The 24,700-nt window shown below is 38.5% G+C and overlaps 1 protein-coding gene across 2 annotated transcripts in view; it reads right to left on the bottom strand.

Annotated features, from left to right (window-relative positions):
- LOC147148008 (ubiquitin-conjugating enzyme E2 L3) overlaps positions 1-24,700 on the bottom strand; it is a 31,041-nt gene that overhangs the window by 2,021 nt on the left and 4,320 nt on the right. For both annotated transcript variants that reach the window (XM_086030170.1, XM_086030171.1), the window contains exons 3-4: positions 4,696-4,791; positions 4,430-4,616 (exon numbers count right to left, since the gene is read on the bottom strand). In XM_086030170.1, coding sequence (XP_085886296.1) covers positions 4,430-4,616; positions 4,696-4,791 — 283 coding nt within the window. The remainder of the gene's footprint in view (positions 1-4,429; positions 4,617-4,695; positions 4,792-24,700) is intronic.

Raw genomic sequence — 24,700 nt, 5'->3', positions numbered from 1 at the left:
AGCCATGACAATTACCTATCATTTCACATGTTAAGGCCTTGCTAGTTGAGGAAGCTAGCTTATCCAAACAGCTAAACATTCACAAACAAACTCCACTGACTCCAGGTGTGCAGTGAAGTTGCCTGTTTATATTGTAAAATTGCACAAGAAACAGAAAATACAATCAATCTATGCATTACATACACATGTATTTTCATAGACATGAACAAGATGATCCAATGACGTTCATCTTGTCTTCGTATTCGTTAAATGAGTTTCAAGTTTCTTTTGTTTCGACAATGACAATGATCTTCCTATTTTTTGTGAAGGGAAAACTCTCTTACCGTGCTGACAGTTTCGGCTGTCACTGCAGCCTTCCTCGGAGCTGTCACTGCTCCACGTGACGTGTCCGGAGCAAAATAATACAATACAATACAATACTAGGGATGTGCGCAACTAGTCGTTTTACCATCTACGATTTATTAAACGTCTAGTATTATACTAGTCGGTTAAACACTGCATATCACGCAAATTGTTCCTCATGCCTCTGCCTCTGTAAACAAGCTGAGCACCAAGAGAGAGAATTGCTCCCCTCCCACACGCACACATAGTAGGGGGTGGGGACACAAAATTTGCGGAAGAAAAGTACATTCTGAAGATGTCGAAGCTACCATGGAAAACAACGGCACCGTTTGGCAGTATTTTGATGCAGCAGATGACAACAAGGTCGTCTGTAGGCTTTGTAAGCATAAACTCGCTAACAACCACTCTCTCGGGGCGATGAGAAACCACATCCAAAGTAAACCTTGATGTGCACCTGCAGGTCGATGCGGTGGGGCCAGGCAGACGAGCATGAGAGCGTTTGTTCCAGCCAGGCACTGCTATGCTCACCGCACAGCAAAGATTACCCAACTAATTTGTAAAATGACGTGATATGCTGCCGCTTTCTTTTGTTGAGGGCAAACGAAAAATTTTTAAAATGACTTTCGGGGAGCCTTATTTTGAAGATTCCGACCCGGTCAGCTGTTTAGACACGTCACGTGGAAGCAGTGACAGCTCCGAGCAAGGATAAGGCTGCAGTGACAGCAGAAACTGTCAGCACGGTAAGAGAGTTTTCTTTTCACAAAAAATAGGAAGATCATTGTCATTGTCGAAACAAAAGAAACTTGAAACTCATGAACAAGATGAGCCTATGCTAACGATTAGCGATCGCGATTAGCATTAGTGATAGCTATTAGTATGTTCAGTCAACAACCCACTATCATCCACTTCAGCTCGTATATAAATGTTGCATGCTCATTACACACATTTGTCTAAGTTACTTACAGACGATGGTTGGACAAGAATGAACCACAAACAGGCAGTTGCCTGCCTCTGGCTGGAGTATTGCATCACGCAGCCACACACGTAAGAAGCCGAGCACAGAGGAGACGAAGACATAATTACGACAGAATACATAAATACTTTTGGAGACTTGGAAACATTCTACACGGTTGGGGTTAAATAAAAGACTTATTTAATCGATATACAACCATTTTGATGAGTTTATAGTTATCTTACAGTAACTTTCTTGTATGCTACATGTGTGAATGTTAGCTAAGTGTTACCATCGTAGCTCGGTGGAAATTATATGTACTAAGCGCGCAATTTCCTCCAAAAATGTGACTTATACTCCAGTGCGACTTGTTTTTTCCCCCTTTATTATGCCTTTTATGGCTGGTGCGACTTGTACTCTGGAGCGACTTATAGTCCGGAAAATATGGTAAGTTCCTTAAGAACCCAACAACATTTATAAAATTAGTTATTATAAAATTTGATTTGAATATGATTTCCTTGTGCAAACAAAAAAAATGTTTTTTTTTTTTTAACGATTATGCCAATTTTGCAATCGAGGAGTTTGATGATTAGGGCCCGAGCAGCGACCGCTGCGAGGTCCCTATTATTTTCGTAGAAATTATTAGGGCCCGAATAGCGACTGCTGCGAGTTGTATCTTAGTGAGCTTTTACTTTGAAGTGGGCCCGTGTGGTGGTCTAACAGCTAACTTGACTTCCATTTTCGACGGCAGTTTTAACGCTTGCTGCCAACACCAACACAACGCTGTCTCAAAATCATATTCAGTCACTAATTTAGGACACGAACAAACCGCTGGTTAATTACGCTGTCATTGTACGATACGGCACAAATCGAGGCGTTAGTGGCTAGCAGCTGTTATCATTAGCTGGTAGTTTAACAGCTGCTCCTTAATGGCTTACTTTTGTTTTTTAAACTTATTTTTCTATATTGTGGCCCTAGATTACTTTGTAATGTCCTGTAAGGAAGGTCCCTTAAATTGCACTTAGTCTTTTTCATACAAAAAAAATTAACTAAAACTTTGTATTCATTTAATTCTTAACAACATGCCTAATAATTGTAAGAAAACATTCAGCTCAAATGTCTGGCAGAATACCTTGAAATGTATACACTGCACCACCTACAAAATTGCGTTAAATTGTGTTCTTAAATCCTAAACGGCGTCGGCCATATTAGAGATTAGGAGTTGATTTTTTTTTTTTTTTTTTTTAATGGGCAAAAGCGTTTTATAAAATAAATGAAGACAAAGTTCTATTTAGCTTTTTGAAGACAAAATTCTATTTAGCTTTTTTTTTTTTTTTTGCTCATACAAAAAAAACGATCCGTGATTCAAAATCCATGACCAATCTGAATCGTGACTTATAACCTTCATAGAATCAGTGCAACATTTAGAGCTAAAAAAAAGTATCGCTTTCAATTTCAATTGCTCCATAATTTTTAAACATATCAGGAATGTTAGTACAAGCTGCAAAGTTTAATACGAGTTAAAAGAATATAAAGGAACATTTTGAAAGAAGAGGGCAGCTTTAAATTTCAGAAATGTGAATAAATTGGTTTGCCTCAGCGACTGAAGATGAGTAGAGAAGATGGCTGTCTTGTTTTGTGTTGATAAAGACAGTTTAAAGGACGAACACACGGCGTGCTGATACCACCTACAGCAGGGTTGTCCAGCTACAGTCCTCAAGGGCCTGTGTCCTGCCTGTTTTCCATCTATCCTTGCTGCAACGCACCTGATGATCGTTATCAAGTTTCTTCAGAGCTTGCTACCGATCATCAGGTGCGTTGCAGCAAGGAAAGCTGGAAAACAGGCAGGAAAGCGGCCCTTGAGGACCGAGTTTGGACACCCCTGACCTACAGCATAGCACAGCATAACATCCAATCACGTTCGTGTGCGCCTCGGGGACCATTCGGAACATAAACTCTAAGAATATTACAAGGGCCACATAAATGTGTACATTGCACACACATACACTTTGTTTGCACACGTTTTAAATCTTTCTGTCACTGTTCTGAGGCTCTTTTGCGTTTTTGTTTTTGTACTGAAAGAATGTTAATCATTTTTATTTAAAAATTTTAACTTTCATCTCATGAGGATTTGTTGTGGTAATGAAAAAATACATTATGTTGAATGTATATATCCGTCTTGTGTCTTATCTTTCAATTCCAACAACAATTTACAGAAAAATATGGCATATTTTTCCGATATTCTGAACCATTAGCGAAGCCCGCAGAAGCGCAAACTCAAGCAGTCTCCGCTTTGACCGCTCCGCCATCATCAGATCAAACGGAAATTCCCTCACTCTGAAAATAAACGTATGCATTACATTTTCTACTCCTATATTACATTAACGATCAATTCTTTACAACGGAAGTTACGGTGCTGTATCCGAAACCCATAGCGAAGCCCACAGTAGCGCAAACAGAAGCAGTTCCCGCTCGATACTACGGATAAACTTAGTACTATAAACAAGTACTATTTTTAATAAGAAAGATCAAGTGGTAATTACCGTCCTCTATTCTGTTACAAAGCCGTCAATATTGTCATTGTCTACAAACAAATAGAGTATCTTAACCATATATCACGATAGACTGGCCATAAGCGCGCCGTCTATATCACTACCGTCACTTGTTTCAGAGCTCCCGCGATTGTCTGTATCCGCCATGACTGCTGGAAAACGGCTCACGACACCGTCACGTGTACGTTCTGATGTGTTTCATTGGCCAAGAGGCCGAGAATTAGTTAAAAACAAAACAAACAAAAAAAAAAGCAAATGACGTATCATTCGACAATCGCGTCGTCTGTCGTTATTCATTTCAGAGCTTCCGCTATCGCATTACTGCTCGAAAAAATTGTGGATATCCTCCGACGACTCAAGACACCGTCACATGTATATTTTGATGCATTTCATTGGTTAAGAGACAGAGAATTAAATAATAAATAGAAAATGACGTATATGCTCTCCCGGCTTTAAGGGTAGAAAGACACAACAGCGCTCCTGGCTCTAGTCGTAGAAACGCGGTTATGTGCTGCCGTCCTTAATGGTTTAAATATGAATTTGAAATGTAATTCTTCAACAGAGGCCATCATAACACACCAACCTTGGTCAGTTTTGGTGGCTGGCTTCCAGTTCTCTGCGCTGATAACAGGCAAACACACCTGGCCCTTCTCATCAATGTTGGGGTGATAGATCTTTGTTTTGAAGGTGATCTTAGGAGGCTTGAAAGGGTACTCGGTGGGGAAAATGATCTCAATCCTGAATGCGCCTTTGTCATAGGGAGGGTTGTCCTACATAGAAATGGAGAACATTAATACAAAGTGAGGTCCCAAAGATGTGGTCACAGTTAGGTAATAAATGGTTGCTTACAGGAACAATGAGCCCTTGCCACGACAACAGGTTTGATTCATCAACTTGAATGTTTCGGAAATTTTTCATTCCAGATCTGCGAATCTCCTCAAGTTCCTGGAAGAAAAACAACTGAGCATGAGAGAAGTGATGGAATCCATAATAATGGACAAGAAAAGGCTTTCAAGTATAATGTTCTATTTAGTGCTGCACAATATATCGAGAAATTATCGATATCGTGATCTCTTTCCAGTATTGTGCAGTCTTAGTACAATTATATAAAGTGTCTATGAGTCAAATTAGGGAAAAGCATTGTGCTAAATAAAAATAAACTAAACACTTTAATTGGTTTTTATTTAACCTTAATCCAAAACGTTCTGGTTTGCTTCTCTAATATGCATAATTTAATCTACATACTCTACATAATTTGTTCAATAAACATATCGTTGCTTTCCTGTGAAAAACACTTATGTCCATTTTTTTTCATTTTTCTTATTTTTACGTGAATGGTGTTCCTGTGTTACAGACATTGTACTAACGTGAAAATGAAAAAAAAAAAAATTAAAAATTGGACATACGTGTTTTTCACAGGGCAGAGACGATATGCTTCAAGACGTTTCAATTTTTTTAGATTTTGACGTCAATGTTGTTTTTACTGAAAAAAAAAAGCAAAAAACATCGGCTCCAAATATTGGTTATCGGCCTCCTTGACTACTAATAATCAGTATCGTATCAGTCCTGAAGAAACAATATCAGTCTCTCTCGGGTTAAAATCACACCTGCTTGTAAACTTGGCTTTACAGGTACTCGAAGCAGTTTTAAACCAAGACTTGTGTGGTCTCATTTATTGTTCGTGCATCTATCTGCACATAGAGGCTGGTGTGCACAAAAATATTTACACTTATCAAGTGTGTCGTCACACAGACGGATTTTTTTGTTTTAAACTTTTATTTACCTTAAACACAGGTAAACACTTTCCCCCGTCCAAACAATGCAAACGCAGCAGTTCACAGTATCATAACAAAACCTCTTAATTTCTCATTGTCACATGGGGCAAATTCGCCAACTCGCTTTACCACGCAGGAGTAACCAGTTTGTTAGGTGTTGGGAAGACGCAGGCAATGCGCGGACTTATGGCCTTCTCAAACGGCACGATTGTCGTTCGCGACAGTCACCCTTGTCAGACTACCGGATAAATATCGTTTTGTGTCTTGGAGGCGTCAGACTACTACTACAAGAATAGTCGACTAATCATGATGACATTGACGATCAAAATCGTCGACAATTAATTTTAATAGTCGAGGCGTTCATTTATACATTTGATTATTTGCCGCTGTGTTTTTCTGTCAAAAATGCTCCATCTCCTGCTTCTCCCGCTGGCTGTATGCCTGTCTGAAACGCACATGTGCAGAAGTGGTAATACTGGTGATGTAAACAAAAGTATTATGGGTAATTCAGTTTCAAGGCTAACCCATGTCAGCAACAGAGTCCGAAAGTCCGGGTGCCACCAAAATTACCGTGTTAAATGATCATCTAAAAAGGAAGTCCGTTCGGCTGATGCTTGATTTCATTTCTGACATTGGGACAGTCGTTTCTGGAAGCTAGCTGTAGTTAGCACACACAGGCTAGCGTGTGCGGACTAGTGTGGAACACTGCATGCAATGTCCTGTTGTGGTACCCTAACATATTGTAGCATCTAGGGTTGCACGGTATGCCGGTACCAGTATAGTATCACAATTTTTAAAACGGTACTATACCCGCATTTAAAATCAAACTGTACTTTTATTTCATTTTATTGAATGTGATTGAACTGGTAAATTGGAGCCTGTCTCTTTAAGAGCGCCTCTGCCTCTTTATACTCACAGGCAGAGAAAGTGAAGTCGCGCAGACAAAGCAGGTGAAAGACAACGAGGAACAGAGCCCGTACTTGTTGATAAAACGGGGACCCGAATCACGATGTGAAAGTACTTTGCATTCAAACCGAATGACAAAGGCGAGCCAATGAACACAGAAGCAGTGCTTCTGTGCTACAAAGTGCGGTGCTTCTGTGCTACAAAGTGCAAATAAGTCTGCCTCGCGAAGGGAGGCAACATGTCAAATTTGTCCAAGCATTTGAAGGACAACCATGCAAATTTGTTCCGCGACTTCTGTCAAGAACGACAGGTGATAATGTTGTTCACCAGTTCACTGCACTATAATGTCAATGAAATTAGTATAATCCAGAGAGCTAAAACATGTCCAGGGGGTGAAATTAAGCTGTTTTATTCGCCAAATGTGTGAAAACCAGTGGTCTCCCCCCCCCCCCCAAAAAAATAAATAAATAAATAAATAAAGTCCATCATATATTTCTTGTGTATAAGCTTTTAATAAAATATTGTGAAGAGACACAATGTGATTGATTTGTTTGCAAATCAATGTAGACTGACCAACATACGAAAAAGTAATTGTAACAAATGACAATTTTATATTACTGTGTTGTCTGGTAAAAAAACAAAAACTGTTTGTCTAGTCTACTCGCCAGTTATTGGGTACGCCAAAAAGACACTTTCAACCCCTGAACATGTCCATGGTTCATAAATACATCAAATATATTTTTAAAAATGTAATTACATTCTTAAAATATTTAAATAACGAATTAATGTATAAACTAGGGCTGTGCAATATGACTGAAAAGTATATCACGATATAAGTGTTTCATATTGGTCTCGATACATTTTGAATTTTTTTTCTTTTTTTATTTAAACTATCGAAAATAATGACCCGAAGAAAAATACATTTAAGTTAATTTATTTTAACATAATACTTAACCTTTAATAAGAGGTCAATGTAACTATGAAAGAGTGAAATAAACTGGTCGATATAAAGATTAAATAAACTCCATTTTAAAGATAATGTGTTTAGAAGGGCTGGGAAATGTTTGAAAAACTGTCACAATCCAAGTATTTCATAATCAGTCGATATTGATAATTATTGATTTTGTTTTAAACATTTTCTTTAAATAACAGTTAACTGTTTTTTGTATATCATTATGTAGTGTAAAGTGCAGTTTGTCCTCCATCAGTGCATTGTAAATGCTTATTTGCATTAGGTCTACCCCAAAGCAGTTGTTGACACATATATTAGCCTTCATTCAATGTTTATCCAATGTAAGTGAACGAATACTCTCTCGCAGTGCATACATCATTATTGGCCAACCGTTTATCTTTTTAGCGGACTCATTATTGTCATAGTCCATTCATATTTTACTTCCTTTGTTTTTAGCAGTCCCCCTAATCTCTGCATTACCGTTTATAGACATCCCCATCATTCCACTTCTTTTATTACAGAATTTTCAGAATTCTTATCCATTTTATATTCCAGTTATAACAGGATTTAAATAACTGGCGAATTTAATATACATGTGGACAAAATCTCGGACCCACTATCCAGAGAATTTTTAAACCTTCTAAACTGCTTGGATTTTAAACAGCACGTCTTGCATCCAACTCACAACAGAGGACACACCCTGGATTTGGTCATAACCTATGGCTTGTCTGCTGGTGTGTCCTCTGTTGTTGACTTGGCAGTGTCAGACCACTACTGTGTCTATTTTAAAATCGCCAGTTTTAACCATCTAGCAGCCCCGGTGAGAACAGTGAAGAAACGCTACCTATCTTCTGAGATGGCTGCAAATTTTATCGAGATCTTAAAAAGCAATCCTGCTGACATTTTACCTGCCTCCTGTGATCTTATTGTTGACAATTTTAACCTAAATCTTAAATCAGCATTAAATTCAGTAGCTCCACTTTTAATTAAAACAACAAAAGCAAAGACTGTACCCCCGTGGAGAAACAATGCTATCAAAATATCAAAGAGAAAATGCAGGAGTGCAGAGAGGTGGGGATAAAGTAAACTTACAGTACACTATGAAATATTATGCGAACAACTGAAATCCTACAATAAAACAGTCAAACTGGCAAGATCTTCTTATTTCTCAAACCTCATTACTGTCAATAAAAACAACCCCAGAGTTCTCTTCTCCACCTTTGAACTTTTAACTAGTTCTGATTTTAATAAGTCCCCACAGAGACCAACAGACACTCTCTGTGAGGACTTTGCAGACCACTTCAGAAATAAAATCGATGACATAAGATCCAGTCTTTTAGCCCGTCAAAACTGAAGTTTTAATAAACCTGGACAATGATATTTACATGAGGAAACACTGGAAAGTTTTGCCCTGGTTGATGCAAGGACACTTGGTCGAGTTTCCTCCCCGGTAAACCCAACGACCTGCCTTTTGGATCCAATTCCCACATTTCTTTTTAAGACATTTTATGGATTTTTTGAGGAACAAATTTTAAATATAGTCAATTGCTCTCTTCAGACGGGCGTCTTCCCTGCTGCCTTTAAAACGGCGGTGGTGAAGCCCCTTCAGAAGAAGAGAAATTCTGACCCCAGCGTTTTTAAAAATTACAGACCTGTGTCCAACTTACCGTTTTTAAGTAAGATTTTAGAAAAACTGGTTTTCATCCAGTTAAATCATTTTTTAAATACAAATAATATTTTGGAGAAATATCAATCTGGTTTTAGGATGAACCACAGTACGGAGACTGCTCTTTTAAGGATTTTAAATGATATTAGGTGCACTGCAGATGTGAGAAAACTCACAGTCTTGGTGCTACTGGATCTAAGCGCTGCTTTTGATACAGTAGATCACCAAATTTTATTAAACAGACTGAAAAATCTAGTGGGCATCTCCGGTACTGTTTTTAACCGGTTTTATTCCTATCTCACAGACCGATATTTCTTTGTAAGTATGGATACTTGTTCCTCCAAAACCCATGAAATTAAATGTGGGGTTCCCTAAGGTTCGATTTTAGGCCCCCCCTACTTTTTAATCTTTATATGCTTCCCCTTGGGGATGTCATCAGGGGACACGGCATCAGCTTTCACAGCTATGCTGATGACACACAGCTGTATATTGCTGTGTCTCCTGATGACACAGGACCCATTGATACCCTTTTAAATTGCATTTTAGATATCAAGTCATGGATGGCAGATAATTTCCTACAGCTCAATCAGGACAAAACTGTGGTTTTAGTTATCGATCCTGAAGGTCAGAGAGAGAAACTTTTACCAAAACTACAAGTTTTTAATGCTTCGCATTGTGTGAAGAACCTTGGCGTCATTTTTTACTCTGAGTTCAGTTTTATTCCTCATATTAAAAATGTAGATTGGTTTTTATCACCTTAATAATATCGCCAGAGTCCGCCCGTTTCTCTCTCAGGCTAACACGGAAGTGCTGATCATGCTTTTATTTCCTGTCGTTTAGATTACTGTAATGCCCTGCTCTCTGGCCTCCCGAAAAAGAGCATTTCACCATTGCAACTACTGCAGAATTCAGCCGCTCTGGTGCTGATGAGAACCAGAGGGCGGGAGCATATTACGCGAGTTTTGAAATTGCTGCATTGGCTCCCCGTGTGTTTCAGGATCAATTTTAAGGTACTTTTATTAGTTTATAAATGTGTTAATGGTCTTGGGCCATCTTATTTATCTGATTTGCTTTTATCATACCAACTCTCGCGGATCCTGAGGTCCTCTGGCGCCGGCCTTTTAATTATTCCAAGGGTGAGGACCAAAATGCATGGCGTGGCTGTATTCAGCCATTTTGGTCCTCACCTTTGGAATAGCCTGCCAGAGGACGTCAGGTCTGCAGAGACTGTTGACATTTTTCAGAGGAAGCTCAAGACACACCTTTTTAGTTTGGCTTTTAACAACTTTTAAATAATTTATCTTTTCTTTTGATTGAAGATTATTTTTATCTTATCTTACTGATTTTAGTTCTACTATTCTGTCTTTTAGTTTTGTTGCTCTCTGCTGTTGTTAGCTTTTAGCTCCAGTGTTTCCTCATGGGGGGGCCTCCGCGTTGAGGGAGGGGTGGCTGCCCTTCCCACGGGGGCTGTCATCGCAGGGACTCCTTGGGTCCGGGTGGCAGGCAGCCTCTACACTTTGTTTATTGACAGAAAACAGGTGAGCTGTGATTGGTCGTTATCTGAGCCCTGAGCAACTTCAATGTCATCTTTAGTCGACAAAAGTGACAAAATGGCTGTCCCCTATTTTGCTGCTTAACTTATATTCCACAAACGCAATAATAAACAGAATGCTGTATTTCAACTAGTGAGTCTGCATAGAACATATTCTGGGAAAAAAAAATGTTTTGAGTTGACTTTCACTTTACGGGCTTGTGGCAAATATGCATGTTGTTACTTTGAGTGCTGAAATGTCCGAGTTGATACATGCAACATTCTGTTCTGAAGTCAACCACGGGTCAAAAACTGTGTTTTGTTTTTTAATAAACGTGACCTTGCTGACTGATGCTTCCATAATCCATTGTAGATGGATTGTCACAATACCATATTTCTGTTTCAATAGATATACCAATATGTATTTAGATACTTTTCGATACTTTTTACAGGGCATGCACAGATCTTTTCATGTTTTGCCTTGGATGTTTTATAGCACTTTGAGTTGCATTTTTATGTATGAAAAGTGCTATATAAATAAAACGTGATTTATTGATTGATCACGCACCATCGAACGTTTTATCGAAGACTATTGTATCGATCACGTGTCAATCGCAATACATATCGATATCGAATTATCAGCCCAGCCCTAGTGGCTAACATTAGATCAATTAAATATTATATTGAAACACGTTTTTGTAAAACATTTTACTAGCCCACAATATCTAATCATATCCTAGATGATATACTGAGCCTCAATTTATTTTTCTAGTTATGTTCATTAAATGTTTCATGTATCGTTTCCAAATACAAAACCTTTGAATAATAGGAACAAGTAAAATAAAGCAATGATATTCAAATCAAAATGATCATGTTAATTAAAATACTGTACCTTCTCCCTTCACCAACAACATCAGTCAAGTGCTATTGGCTCAGAGAGGGTGACACCACCCACTCAGAAGCAACCTACACTCCAAGATGTCTTTCAACAGCATAAGAAGTACCCAAAGGACAGCAAAGATGCTAAAAGGCTCAACAAGGGCAGTTGCAGAGTTTATCTGTATGGATCAAGTGCCAATATATTCAGTCGAGAAAGTTAATAAAGTTATTGTTCCCAAAGTCTGTTTTAAAATACAGGAAAATATTGACATTTGATTGTTTAACCTGTTTGTAAAAAGTATCGAAAAGTATTGAAATACATATTGGTATCTCTATTGAAACAGAAATATGGTATTGTGACAACCCATCTACAATGGATTATGGAAGCATTGGTTAGCGAGATCACGTAATAAAACACAGTTTTTGAATACCCGTGGTTGACTTCAGAACAGAATGTTGCATTTATCAACTCGGACAGCTCAGCACTCAAAGTAACAACGTGCATATTTGCCACAAGCCCTTAAAGTCAACTCAAACATATTTTTTTTTCCAGGATATGTTCTATGCAGACTCACATAGTTGAAATACAGCATTCTGATTGATATTGCGTTTGTGGAATATAAGTTAAGCAGCAAAATAGGGGGCAGCCATTTTGTCACTTTTGTCGAGTAAAGATGACATCGAAGTTGCTCAGGGCTCAGATAACGACCAATCACAGCTCACCTGTTTTCTGAAGCTGAGCCATGATTGGTCATTATCTGAGCTCTGAGCAACTTCAATGTGATCTTCAATTGACAAAAGTGACAAAATGGCCGCCTCCTGAGCTAGCTAAAAAAACGTGTGGAATTCTCATATTCCACAAACAAATTCGTCAGACTGCCGTGTTTAGACTCGTGAGCCTGCATACAACATATTATGGAAAAAATATGTTTGGTTTGACTTCCTCTTTTTAACCATTGGGGTTAGAAATAACTATCTACACTCGAGGTATTTTGACCATGCAATGTCCATGCGTTTGCGGTGTTATAACTTTGTCATTTCTGTTTGTTTTTTTTACTTCCAACCACTCAAAATGTTCACGGGGACCTTAGCTACACGTACATATATGCTTTTTTTTTTGGATGCCCTCTGTGGACAGTAACAGCTGTGCTATGCTAATAGCAAAATCAACTATGCTGTATATATCATAAAAAAAATATGAAAGTTGAATATTTCATATGGCCTAATTACAGCTTTGAATAAGTCAATGAGTCATAACAGAATTTTTTTGAAGGTGCCTAATTTTGATAATGGCAATTTTACATAAAAACTCACACTATTGGTATTTCGACCATGGAATGCCCCTTCCTATGCGGTGTTATAACTTTGTCATTTCTGATTTTTTTTTTACTTCCAACCATTCAAAATGCTCAGGGGGACCTAAGATACACGTACATATATTCTTTTTTTTTTTTTGATGCCCTCTATGGACACTAACAGCTGTGCTATGCTGACAGCAAAGCTAAATGTGCAATTTATTTTATATTTTTTAAATATTTTAAACGCTATATGTCGACATTAATCATTTGACTACTACACACTTGCCAGCTCAGACAAAGTACAAAGTTTATAAGCATAGAACCTAGTAAAATAAACATACCAAAGTCAATGCCCTTACAATTATTTGTTTGATGCCTATGCAGGTGTTTTTCACTTATACCCCTAGTTACCTAAGGTAATTAGTCCCTAGTGACATAAGCACAGAGTGCTAGAGGTCTAGTCTACATGTTGAGATAGAAACAGTAAATGTTTGATACCACACGGAACAAATGAAAGCGCAGGCTTTTTTTTCCCTGTAAAACTTTTTTTGAATCTCTCAAAACTTAAATGATCATTAATACAATAGTTTTTTTTTAAGAGGTAGTGCAAGAAATAGTACAACTTCAATATTTCAGGCTTCAGCAGTATGTGCGGGAGCAGCAGATCATTAGGAGCACACGTTGGCAAAGCGCTGTTGGTATCGCAGTCAGTGGTTTGGTATCGGTAATATCGATGCCACAGCAAGCTAGTATTGTATCCGTTCAAAATGTTTAGTATCGAGTAAATACCGAAGTATCGATATTTTTGACAAGCCTACTACTAGTTAATCATTTTTATTCCCTTTTCCTATTATCACTATTATTCCTTGTTTTATTATTTTATCCAATGTTATACCTGCCTTTAACATTAATTTTTGATTTTACATTTCATCCTATACTATTAAGGAAATCAACATTATTATTACATTTATGACTGAATTAAACTCATATCATGTAATAAAACTTATAATCATCCAATTTTCTTGCTTATTGACTGGATTCTACTTTTAAGGAATTGATGGCTGATAAGGAATTATTGTTTGATTATTTACGTTATTAAATTACATTTCATGAACTTATTTTCACACTATTGATGTCATTCTACTGATTTAATTTACACCACGTAACCTTTGTTGAATGAACGGCTAAGACCTTAATGATAAAAGGTGTCGTTACCATCCTCTGAAATTAATTAAATATCTTACTCCGGCTAGATTTAAAACATATCCGTACGGTTTTAACAAAGACTGTTAAACTTCCTAGGTCAATAACAAATGCAACGATTCAAAATGAGTAGGAAGCTGCCATAAAAGTATAGTAGTCATGTTACTAATTCTTAATTCTGTTACTCATTAAGACTAATTAAATAACTGAGAATCGGATTGGCTATACGAATCTAAAGGCAGTTAGCAACCTAGGCGAATTCCTCTCAACACCGGCTAGAAAACTCTCCCGTCCCCTTGCGCATTCGTGTTAGAACGAGCAAGGGTTAAGGGGAAAGTAAGACCCGTTGAATGGCGTAGTCGGTCAGGATTTTTCCTGATAATCCTGCGGTAAGCGGAATCTGACAGTATGTATTAAAAAAATTGAAATTTGACAATTTCATATGGCATGAATAGAGCATTGAATAAGTCAATAAGTCATAACAACTGAATTTCTTTTGTCAATAAGTCATAACTGAATTTCTTTTGAAGGTCCCTATTTTTGATAATGGCAATTTTATATATAACACCATGGGGTGTTATATGTAAAATTGCCAGGTAATGTAATTTTAACCAAAAAATGACTCTGGTTTTGAAGTGTGACAAGTCATTTCTGCTTTTAAAAAAAAATGTTTTTTTACTTCCAACCACTCAACATGTTCAGGGGGATCAGAGCTATGCGTACATATCTTTTTTTTTTTTTTTCATGCCCTTTGTGGGCCCTGCACGCAGATCACAGCGTCATCCTGCTCCATGCAATACAATGCATGGCGCTCGCATGCAATTACACCCCTAAACCAAAAGGTAGCGCAACACTAATTATTTTACTTGCACATGCCTGCAAGACGACACAAAGAACAAGCAGGTGACGTCCAGATGAGAAAATACAGCTTTGATATAAAGCTTTCTGGTGACAAAACAAAGCATATCCAGCTGGCAACAAAACAGTCCTCGGTGCACGCTGGCGAAAGCCTCATAATGACTCAAAGTAAAGCGATCGCCAGGCATCGTCATGTAATGTTTGCATTCGTGAGTGTTGGAGATAAAGGGTGGCGCCAGAGACTAATTATTTTACTTGCACATGCCTAGAGTAGGAACGAAGAAGAAGCCGGTGACGTCAGATGAAAAGAGACAGCATTTGATTGACAAAAACAATCCGTGTTTGTGGCCCTCCAACGATCCAAACACCTTCAAAACGACTGGTGTGACATTGTCTCGCGCTGTCTTTATTTAAATACAAGGAAAACCCTTGTATATTTGTCTATACCTGGTCCATGTGTGCACGTGCAACGTGCACGTGCGGTGCATTAGCGCGCGCCGCACGTGCACGCGTGTGCGCTTTGCATTGCTTTGCAAGCACTCATAACGCCATTCGTACATGTATTGCAATGTCCGTTGCAGGTATGTATGTGCAAAATGCGTGCGCGTTGCATGTGAACCCAAATACGTGCACACACATCACAAACACACAAAATATATTCAATTCTACACATTAGAGTAAAATACAGGTATTGTGGCGTGTATTACAATTGTTCCATGTCACGGACGCGCGCGCACACACACACTCTGACACACTCACACAAACCTCTTCTGGTAATCCCAGCAGTTTTATGTGATAAAATTGCTCGCGAGTACTTTTTTGTGCTCCGAATATAATCCTTACTGTTCGCGGAGATATCATTAATTAGTCTCTGGCGCCCCCTGGTGATTAAGAGGTGTAAACCCACCCATTCGTTTTTCTCCATGGAATTCAGCCACCTGAGAATGCATTTTTGCGGTCATCACCAGAAATGCATTAAAAAACATCAGGATTATAAAATATTGAAAATTGTGAGTTATAATGGGAGTCAATGGGACATATTATGTAATTATACCTCTAGTGTGAGTAAAGTACGTTATCTTTTAATTGCAATGGTTTAGAAAATTACAGCTGGGTGCCATTTTGAACCTTGACCCGTTTCAACATTCTGTGTGAAATTTCAGCTGCGTAGAATGTTTTTGTCTATGCTTTTTCTTTGATGATAACTCTTCAAAACCATCAAAAAGACAAAATATGTAAAATAGCCCCTAAGGGTTAATGGCAACACCTAACAATAAAAAACATAACCCACTTAGGTCATTAGTAGTGGTGCAACAGATCATCTTTAATCCATGATCCATACGGATCAAGGACCACGGTTCGGGCTGGACACGATTCGCAGAATGGTTGGTGAAAAAAAACTGTGCACGTTCACATTAAATTAATGTGATTAGTCCGCATTCACTCTAATAGCAGCAGAGGAAGTTGAAAAACCCTCTTGCATCACGTAAGTCGCATGTATGGGAGCATTTTGTCAATTTGGGGTGAAACAAGTCCTCAAATGGATGATACAGGATTATTTTTTCTGCCTCTTGTCCCAACACCGTCATTTAGGTGGACATGTCAAGGATGTGCAAACATACTCAACGAAGACTAACTTAAAAATAAAGCTTTCCAGATAATACAATGAGTCATTGATGCCAAAGCAATAGCCTTAGTAGACATTTATTTTGAAGTTGGCCGTGTGGTGGTTGGAGTTTTAATTGACATTACATAGTTGTACCAACACCAACACAACGCCATACCGAAATCATTCAGTTGCTAATTTAGGACGCTAACAAACCGCTAGTTAATTGTATGATACGTCTGATATGATAAGTCCCTCGCGTTAGTGGCTAGCAGCTAGCTGTTAGCATTAGCAACACGTGCCCGGCTGATAGTACAACAGCTGTTCCTTGGCTTACTTTTTTTTTTACTTCTTTTTCCATATTGTGGACCTAGATTACTTTGTAATGCACTCTCCATGTCTAAAGGAAGAAAACGTGCCTTAAATTGCACTTTGAGGTCTTTTTCATTATGAAAAAAAACCTAGCTAAATAAAACGTCTTCATTTATTCGATAAAACACTTTTGCTCAAATCATTTTAAGAAAACATTCAGCTCAAAGTGTCTGGCAGGATAACTTGTTTTTTTTTTTATAGACTGTAACACACAGAGATGGGCACTTGACCCTTATTTGACGGTCCGCCCTCCGTCCGCAACCTCTGTACCCTTCCAGAGTTGTCCCTCCCTCCTTATTCATAAAAATAATCGTCCTCCGACCGCGTCTGTCCTCGTCCTTTTAAAGTGTTTCTGTCCTTGCATTCCGTCGGTACGAGCCACCCCGCGCCACAAAAATAAATAAATAAATAAATTAAATAAAAAACCTGTGCACTTAAACATTATTTGAAGCTCATTAGCTGGCTAACTTCCGATGCACATCCATTTACCGGCTGGGAGTATCGTGAGTGGATTGAATTGTTTACAACTGTTTAATCAAGATAGCATTAGGCTGCAACACAAGCCCGTCGTGATGTGATGAAGATGATGATGCCAACTGGAGCAAACCAGGGGACATCAACCACGTGGGTCACTAGACCGGAAGCCCCGCCAGGTAACATCAGGAAGTTTTCAGTTTTTATTGGGTTATTCCACAATAAAATAATTATAGCAAAATAACACAACATCATTTTACGAGGAATTAAAGACTTCCACTTCCGGGTCGTACGATCTAAAGATGTCCCGTCCTCCGTCCGTCCGTCTATAAAAAGGGGCATTCGTTAGGTAAAAAATAAATATAAAATATAAAATAAGAATGTATCCTGTCCTATATTGCGTTAAGTCACGTTCTTAAATCCTAAACGGCTATATTAGGCATTAGTAGGTTTTTTTTTGTTTTTTTTGATGGGCAAAAGCATTTTAAAAAAGACAGAACTTTGTCTTCATTTATTTTAAAATTAAGACAAAAGTTCTCTTTTTTTTGGGCTGTACTAAAAACAAACCGATCAGTAATACAAAATCTAAACATGTCAGGTACAAGCTGCAGAGTTTAATGCAAGTTGAATGTACTATCGTCTTAATTACGGCCCGAGCAGCGACCACTTTTTTTTTCGCCTCCGCAAATGATCACATTTTTGAGACCCTAAGCATCTAACAAATTTCAGGGAGCTCCCAGGGTCATCAGCATTTCTTCAAAAGTTTCATGAAAATTTGAACAATTGCTCCCAATAGTTTTCGACTAGGGATGTGCACGACTAGTCGTTTAACCGTCTACGATTTATTAATAAACGTTTTGTATTTTACGAGTCGGTTAAACGTGGCATTAAGTATCACGCATCTTGTTCTACACGCCTCTGCCTCTGTAAACATGCTGAGCACCAAGAGAGAGAATTGCTTCCTCCCCCCTAAAAAATTCTATTTTTTTGTGTAAGCGTTTATATTACATTAAAAATGCGACCTCTGTCTTGTCTGCTGTATGAACACATGCGTCATCAAAGTGTCCCACCTGCGCAGAAGAAGGGACGACGTCACACCCGACGTTGTGTTTGCGTAAGTAAATGTGGTCCAGCGTGTCGGGGCATTCAAGCGATTAGGTAGCAGGTAGAAATAAATACAGTATTTGGGGGAAATTATGAGGCGAGGCTTTATTATCTCATTTCATGGAGACATCACTAACGATGACGTCACACCATAACCGTGCATAAAAAGTGGGATTAAATTAAAGTAAAATATAAAGTCAATAGTGTTACTCAAAACAACTTTGCAGATTTGATCCCCCCTGCTGCCAGCAGATGGAGTGCATCTTGGGCTCGTCAATGTCATATACAGTACATGCGACCTGGACATTCAGACCGCGAATGCATTGGAAAAGATGGGATACGTATCCGATCTAGGACCATATTTGAAAGCGACCCAGGTCGCATTTGAAAAAAATCGGAATTGAGCAGTTCAGACTGTCATAAAAAAAAAAAAAATCAGATACAGGTCGCATATAGGCAAAAAAACCTGATCTGGGTCACATTTGCCTGCGGTGCAGTGTGAACCTAACCTAACATGGTGTTAGCGAATGAGACCCTGCTGGACTGGGAGTCGGTACCATTACTCATGACATTATTCATAATAAATACCATGTATTGCATTGTAAAATGTATCAGAAAGGTATTACTCTTTCAATTGTTCTCCTTTATTTAGTCAGTTGTTGTTACATCAATAGAATTTAAATTAACAAACTGTCCTGAATGTTTGGGCTGAAATAGCCCCTAAATACACACAACATTTGCATTTTAAACTTTGAATTCAATATGTATTAAAATTCAAGTTTTCTTCCTTATAGACTAGTGGCAAATAAAATTTGGAACTAGTCGGCGGGCAAATTATTCGAAATTCCCATCCCTATTTTCGCCATAAAGTTCTCCAAAATTTAAAAATGACATAAATGTTGAAATTTCACTTATCGTTGTTTTGATTTCAAACAAAACCAAAAGGTGCAGAGTGTTCCCAGGGTCAGTAGAATCTCTAATAAAGTTAACTGAAAATTTAAACAAATAGTTCCTTGAAGTTAGTTTTAAGTTGATTTATTATCGGCCATCAGATTTCTAAAAAAGGCCGAAACCGATATTCATCAAAATGCAGAATATCAGCGCCGATAATCGGTCTATCCCTAGTTTTACACAATGTGAGCAAGTGCAGTGTGTGTGTGAGGAAAGGTTGTCACAATACTAAAATGTCAAACAATACCCAGGAAAATACTCGATACAATGGGGACAAAAAATGACAAATACTTTAAGAAGGAATTTAAAAAACTATGTTTTTATTAACATGAACAAGACTGGGCGGCACAGTGGTCGCTCTTATATGACCATCGGTAGCTTACAGCTTGAATTTTTTTAAGGTATGTACAAATTAGTAATAAAGACAACTAAAATAATAGTACATTCAACTTGTACCAAACTTTGCAGCTTGTACCAGCATTCCTGACATGTTTAGAAATGATGGGAGTAATTGAAATTGAAGGCGATACTGCGGCCTTATTTTTGATTTTTAGTTGTAAATGTTTAGTGCATTTTAAAATGGAACCCAAAACTATACACTATGCCGAGTTGCACGAATACTATGAAACTACCTATAAATACTAGGGGTGAAACGTTTTTTGTATTCGTCCCGAACCGTTTCGGTAGAGGTGGGTGTTATTTATCGTTATCGATAGGATCGTCAATCATGCTTTCACGATGTGTAATTTTACATTATCGAGCATTAATACTGCCTCTAAAAGCATAACGGCTCGAGTCAGTCGATGGCCGCAAAGTATGAGGAAATGCTGAAAAGCAGGATCCGCGTGACTCTGTCCGCACTGCAGCTGAGCTGTTTCAAACATAGAGGAGTGTCGAGCGGGGATTCATAGTGAGGTGCAAGTCCACGTCGTCCGTAGTCTGTAAACTGTTTGGGTTGACAAGACTGACGTCGGTGGGAATAACATTGTTAGATGTGCCAAAACGGTCACCATGAAGAGCAAATCTGTTGCACCACGAGCCATATGGATTACAAAGAAAACTTGGCGACCGCGCAAGCACGCTAAACAAAAGCTTAAACACACTCAGAAAACAGTCGCCGAGTTGAACCAACAAATATAAACGCACTCAGTACTTTAGTGAGCAAGTAAAACGTGACATCGTGGATGATCGGTTAACATTCAGTTTACACGCTTTTAATCTGCATCATTCATAACAAGCCTGTATTCCCGAGGCATATTGTTGCGCAAACTATGACGGATTATTAGTGTGATGCCAGAATACACACAAACATGAATAAAGTCTACATATCACAACTATGAATGAGAGGAGAAATGCACTTTTCTGTAAATTGCAGTCTTGCTATTCAACTTTATTCTGAATATGGTGGCAAATGTATGAGAATGGGTGTTGTCATGACGATGTCTCTTTTCCTCTCGCTGGGTGACACTTCAGTCACATATCAAATATATTTTTTCTCATTCTGATTGCTGTAGTTAACACATTTTTCTCACTCTGATTGCTCTAGTAGTTGGCAGTGGTACCCCAGTACTTACTGCAGCTCAAAATGTCACATCATTATGGAATAACAGCAGAGACATTTAAATGACGTCCGCTGATAGTGTAGTGGTACACACGCCTGAGTTGTGTGCGGGCAGCGTGGGATCGATTCCCGCTCAGTGACAGTGTCTATGTGTGCCCTGCGACTGACTGGCGACCAGTTCGGGGTGTAGTCTGCCTTCGCCCATTGACGGCTGGGATAGGCTCCAGCAACTCCCCGCGACCCTATATAGGATAAGCGGTTTGGAAGATGACATGACATGACATTTAAATGACATGAATATTCCCAAAAATCAATGTAAATCTATACTGTACCGTATTTTCCGCACAAGTACAAGTCGCACCAGCCATAAAATGCATAATAAAGAAGAAAAAACATATAAGTCTCCCTGGAGTATAAATCACATTTTTGGAGGAAATTGTGCGCTTTTAGTACACATCATATCCACCAAGCTACGATGGTAACATTTAGCTAACATTCACACATTAAAGAAAGTTACTGTAAGATAACTTTAAACTCATCAAAACGGTTGTAGATCAATTAAATAAGTCTTTTTAATCCCTTTTGGTCCCTGACCATGTAGAATGTTTCTAAGTCTCCAAAAGTATTTATGTATTCGGTCGGAATTATCTCTTCGTCTCCTCCATGCTCCACTCCTCAATTGTGTGGCTGCATGATGCACCACGGCCAGACGCACGGCAACTGCCTGTTTGTGGTTCATTCTTGTTCAACCGTCGTCTGAAACTAACTTAGACAATTATGTGTAATGACATTCATATATGCAGAGGGAGACAAAGCATCATAAATATAAGTCAGCACTAACAAGCCATTACAGTAATACTGTGTTAATAATTTCACACATAAGTCGCTCCAGAGTATAAGTCGCACCCCTGGCCAAACTATGAAAACTATGGGTTGGCGGGGGGTTCAACGCCTGAGACCAAGTGGCCACCACATTTGTTGTTTTAAGAACAAATAGATCAAAACAAGTAGAAGTAGATGTAGAAGAAAAATGGTGAGTGTGGGAGAAAGCATGGAGCTAGAGAAACCGTCTGCACTATACAAATCAGCCGTTGTATAGTGTATTATATATACAGTATAGTATAATCAGGCGGGAACATTTCGGCTTCCATACGGCGGCGATGGAACTGCAAGAAGGCTTGTCACAATACTAGAATTTCAACTTCGATACCCAGTTCAGTATCGATACTCGATACCATTTCGATACCACATGGAACAAATTAAAGCACAGGCTTTTTTTTTTTCTTACTGTAAAACTTTTTTTATCGCCCAAAACTTAAACGATCATTAATACAATAGTTTTTTTAAGAGGTAGTGCAAAGAAATAGTACAACTTCAGTATTTAATTTCGACAACCCTCTGTACAGTCAATGCCTGGAACACATTTTAAGTTGTCTGAGCCTGGGGTAGTGCAAAACAAAGGAAGAAGTAGTGCAATGAACAAAACAAACAAAAAAAAACTATTATTCATCTGTAAATTGTCTGAACTAGTGCAAAGAAATAACCATACTGTGCAACACCAATGGCACATCATTTTCAAGTTGTTTGAGGTAGTGAAAAAGAATAACACCCACCACTTACAGTAACATAAATTGACAACAAAATCTGTAAGTTGTCTGAGTATCTAGACCCACATGTTTATCTATTAAGGCAAGCCAACAAGTCACAGATAATAATAACAGTAGTAATAAAAAAAATTTTTAAAAATGATTTAAAATACTTTCAGTTATTGCCTATAGAGAACAGTAGCAGGTAGGGTTGGGCATCGTTTGAATTTGGACGATTCTGGTTCCGATGTTTTGATTCGATTCTGGTTCCTAACGATTCACAATTCCGATTCATAGCAACTAAAAAAATAGGAGTTATTTTTGGACAATTCACATGAACTTCTCTGGTCTTCAATTTAATGAACTTTTTACTATTTGTGAACTTTACCATGGATTACTCAAAGGGCTATTTTTAACCAGTATTTATTTTAATAATTTTTTTTGCATTATTATCTCGTATTATTTTTCACAAGAGCTTCATTTTTGAGAAGTTCAAGACAATACAATAATGCAATTGTCACTGAAAACATGCTACTGAACACCAATTGATTGGCTAACCTTGTCTTGCTTTAAAAAGAAAATATATATGACAAACACAACGCTGCATTTTATGGGCAAGCAAGGAAAGGCTATCTAATCTCAGCAGTCTATGTAAACAGCCTACTCGGTGAAAGGCTTCTTTTTAGGCTTCTTTCTACTCCCTCGTCGGCACGAGTGACAACTGCTTTTATAGGGATTGTGGTATTTCCCCCAAACCCACCCCTTCTTGTAATGGTATGCCCCAGTTGCAGGTGGGAGGCGCGGGTTACAAGGAAATACAAACACATATCGCCCAGCCCTACTCACGTCTCTTCTTACACAAACAACTGCCACATTGATTCACGTGACGAACGCATTGTGCTGTTGGACAGGTCTGCAACACATGCCACGCACACATCAGGATTTGTTGCTGCTCTGATCGGTCCATTATGTTTTGATAACATACAGTTTTAGCACTGTAAATGAATATATTCCAATCGACACAGGTAGGTTATGCCTTTTATTGTTAGGTGTTGCCGTTAAGGGCTTGTATGCCTCCATAGTCCACAGTAGAGGCTACAAGTGTAGTGTGCCACAGCAAGATATCGCGTGCGGTGTTCGCTCAGATGCATGCGGTAGCCTGTGTGGGCTAACTACAACTAGTTTCCAGACACGACTGTCCTTATGTCAGAAATGAAATTGGGCATCAGCCACAACATGCTTCCCTTTCAGATGCTTGTTTATCACTGCTGCACTGCTATGGAAGGGAGGTTTACGTCGTATTAAGTAATTTTGTGAAATGCGCCCGGACTTTTGGACTGTAATGCTAACAAGGCTTAGTCATGACACGGATTACCCACAATGCTTCTCTTTTACATCACGGATGACCCGGATTACCATTTACTGCGCATTTTCTTTGCCGACAGCAAGCAAAAGACGAGGCATTTTCATGAGAAAAACACAGCGGCAAATAAATAATTAACTCTATAAATAAACGACGCATCCACTCATAAAATTGTGAACGATTTCGATCGGCGTCGTGATTAGCCGGCTAATCTTGGCAGCCCTACCCTCCTGACAGCCATAGGCTGTCTACCGGGAAGTAGGGCTGTCACAATATCAGCAACATCGTGATATTAAAATTGCCACAATATATCGTCATCGCCATGTCACAATATTAATAGCAGAAAATCTGTTTAAAAGCCCAGGTTGTTTTCCATTTGTGCAGTTCCAGCATCTGCCGGTGGTAAATTTATTAGTCCAGTTTAATTTGATGCCACCTATGTTTAAGACCCACACTAATCGCCAGTAGGAGCCCTACTGGCCAAGCCCATTTCTCTGTGAATGCTGTTATTATGTACAGAAACAGAATATTGTGATATTTTTTTTTTTTATATATGAGTTTTTGTTTTACAATACCGTGAGCTTTCATACAGTATTGTGAGCTTTTATATATCGCCAACCTCCCCACAATACCGTGCTAACTATAGTATCGTGAGGTTCACGAAACATACGGTCAAATTAGAACTTTTGTAAGATTCAGCACAGCCCGGGCTTGACAGGTATGGGGATGTAATGATATCGTCAAATTGCAATATTAAAATTGCCACAAT

The sequence above is a fragment of the Filicampus tigris genome, chromosome 5 (genome assembly GCF_054856515.1).
Source record: "Filicampus tigris isolate MCC_2025a chromosome 5, RoL_Ftig_1.0, whole genome shotgun sequence".
Classification (NCBI taxonomy): Eukaryota; Metazoa; Chordata; class Actinopteri; order Syngnathiformes; family Syngnathidae; genus Filicampus; species Filicampus tigris.
Note: the sequence above shows the minus strand (reverse complement) of the source record. Positions and strands in the feature narration are given on the sequence as shown.